The following is a 2,641-nucleotide window of genomic DNA, read 5'->3' as shown; positions in this document are numbered from 1 at the left end:
GGCTTCACAGTCTGGCGCATTAACCCATAGTGCCACACCAGGACTCCAAGGTCTGCATATATACCTGTATATCTAATTGGGATGACATTATGTCTAGTTTTAGATCTTGCTTTAAGCTGATTATGGTGGCGAAGCTTTCATTCATTTGGAGCATTTATTTGTTAATATCATGAAGGACCAAAGAACCTGGCAAGAAACAATGTTGATATTGTGCCAGTAGGCATGTTCTGTGATAAATGCCCCTCTTGAGATGCTGATTTATTCATTTATTTGGGGAAAGACATCACACCATTCCATAACAAAAGTGAACGAAAAGACTTCAGCAGCCAATAAAAACGGCATCTGGAAAGAACAGGTCATTTCAAGTTCCATTTTTATCATCAAGAATCAACACACAGGGGAGACCTGGGGACTCCTGGGTCCAGAGTCAGCGGTGTGGCCACAGAGGACTAGAGTGGAGAGTGAAGCTACCAGCTGATAGGAAGAAAGGGCATATGCACAAGAACACCCACACCTACAGATGATACCCACGTGACCTGGCCCCGATGAATGGATGATCAGAACTCAACCAGGAGAAGAAAGAAGTGGGGGGGGGGGAAGAGTGATGTGTTACAATTTGATGAAATTGACCTACACCTATGGATGCAGTAACCCCAAAGAGGGAACAAATCTTTACAGCAAGAAACATTCCCACCCTAAAGCTTCAGTGCACAGATTTCCTATCACTGAAAAGTGACTTGTGGATTTTTTTTTTTTTCTAGCCACATTGGCTGCTTGTGTTCGAGCTTGAAGCGAAGCAAGTTTAGACCCTCTTGGAGCTTCTTCAAATTGCCTCCCACCTGAAGTGTCCATGTTCTCCTCAAAATAAGCTAAGCCTAGCATTCTTTTCTTATCCCAGGACTAACCTGTTACAAAGTGCACTCCTTCCACTGTGATATCCATCCCATTTATTGACCCAGACAAAGAGCCTTCCAACTCTCGGATCACTGTTCCATCAAATACTTCCCAGTAAGCAATCTGGAATTCAGAAGAGCGGTGTTAGGCAGGATTCAGTTCAGTGGGATCACCTACACACATGCTTTCTTCCCAAAGCTAGATCCACTTTATATAGAAGGTAGTAAAAATACATCCGCTGAAATTAGAAATAGACAGAAGCAGAGGAAGGAGAAACCATTTCCCTATTTTTAGTATTTAATAGTCTGCAGTCTATTTAAAGGGCTCTTGATATGCTGATAAACTTGAGTTGCCGCAGTAAGTGCTTTGGATAAGACTAAGCAGATAGGAATCTGAAGCAAGCGATACAAGAAAGAACAGTGAATGCATCCCTGTTTCCGGCTTTTGTTCTCAAACAAGGAGAGCTAAACTTCAGGGCTGGTGGAAGGAAAAGACATTTCCTTCCTTCTGATTGGGGAATGAGCAGCCTGGAGAGTTTCAGGAGATAAAACCTTACAAAGTCACCTTCCTACTGTGGATTCTTGCTCTCCCTGTACCACTACCACCAGTTGCTGCTGAGTCTGTCTGACTCATGGTGATGTCATGTGTATCAGAGCAGAACTGTGCTCCACAAACTTTCCAATAGCTTAGTTTTCATAAGTAGAACCCAGAAACCTTTCTTCCAAGGTTGTTTGGGTAAACTCAACCTGCAACCTTTTGGTTCCTAGACCATTTGTATCCCCTGGCATTAGCACCATCCAGGGCCTCCTCCACACCCCACCAGTTCCCAACTTTTTCCTTTGCCTCAAAGTAATGAAGCATTCAACAGTTTCATTTAAAGAAAAAGTGGTAGCATTGGACCCATCCCCAAGAGGGAAGCTAGGATAGGAGACTTGGAGAAAGTCTGAATGGAGAAGGAGATCTTTCTCTGACTATACCAGGGGCTTTGAAAAAATGGAATAGAAAGATAATGAAATTTTCCCACAAATTTTTTTGAAACCCCCTTGTATTGTCGTACCAACCAATTCAAAAATCCAATTTCTTTCTAAATCATGAGCAACTTGACCAGGAATGTGGACTTGAGCATTCATCACACCCATTTCTCTTTGTTTCATTTGGGTGGAATCGTGCTGTTTTCCCATCATTATGCTAAGAAACTGCACTCCACTGAACATAGCTAGAAATTGTATGTCCTTCTTAAGCTATCTTTGCTTCAGTAATCTCTACTGATGCTGAGTCACTTGAATCTCAAATTCTGTTTTTGTGGGAAGAGCCCAAAGTATATAAAGGCATGCTAAAATCCACGTTTCTCTAGAATCACATCCACCGAAGTAGCTTGGTGCTTGACTATCTGCCTTTTATGACAAGGAAGTTGTAGTGGTTAGGGTTCTGTGTCAACTTGACTAGGCCAGAGGTTTAGCATTTGGGATGTGCTTATCCCCATGATGAAACCTAATACAGCCATAGTTAACTCATCATAAGAGTGGCGATGAGCTGCCAATCAGTTGATGAGATGCTTCCTTGAGCAAGGGGCAGGGGAGGGGGAGAGGGCTGCTCCCAATATATGCCAGAGGGACACTCTCTCTTCTACTGGGGACCTGGGACAATTGTAAACCATTTCCTTGATAATAGACTTATCTTTATATGTTGTTGTTGTTATGTGCTGTGGAGTCGGTTCCAACTCATAGCAACCCTGTACAGGGTTTCC

General features: G+C 42.9%; 1 protein-coding gene across 1 annotated transcript in view; it reads right to left on the bottom strand.

The window, feature by feature from the left end:
* WDR16 (WD repeat domain 16) overlaps positions 1-2,641 on the bottom strand; it is an 86,752-nt gene that overhangs the window by 12,730 nt on the left and 71,381 nt on the right. The window contains exon 13 of the mRNA XM_006863421.1: positions 906-1,017. Coding sequence (XP_006863483.1) covers positions 906-1,017 — 112 coding nt within the window. The remainder of the gene's footprint in view (positions 1-905; positions 1,018-2,641) is intronic.

This window comes from Chrysochloris asiatica, unplaced genomic scaffold, assembly GCF_000296735.1.
Source record: "Chrysochloris asiatica unplaced genomic scaffold, ChrAsi1.0 scaffold00054, whole genome shotgun sequence".
Lineage (NCBI taxonomy): Eukaryota > Metazoa > Chordata > Mammalia > Afrosoricida > Chrysochloridae > Chrysochloris > Chrysochloris asiatica.
Note: the sequence above shows the minus strand (reverse complement) of the source record. Positions and strands in the feature narration are given on the sequence as shown.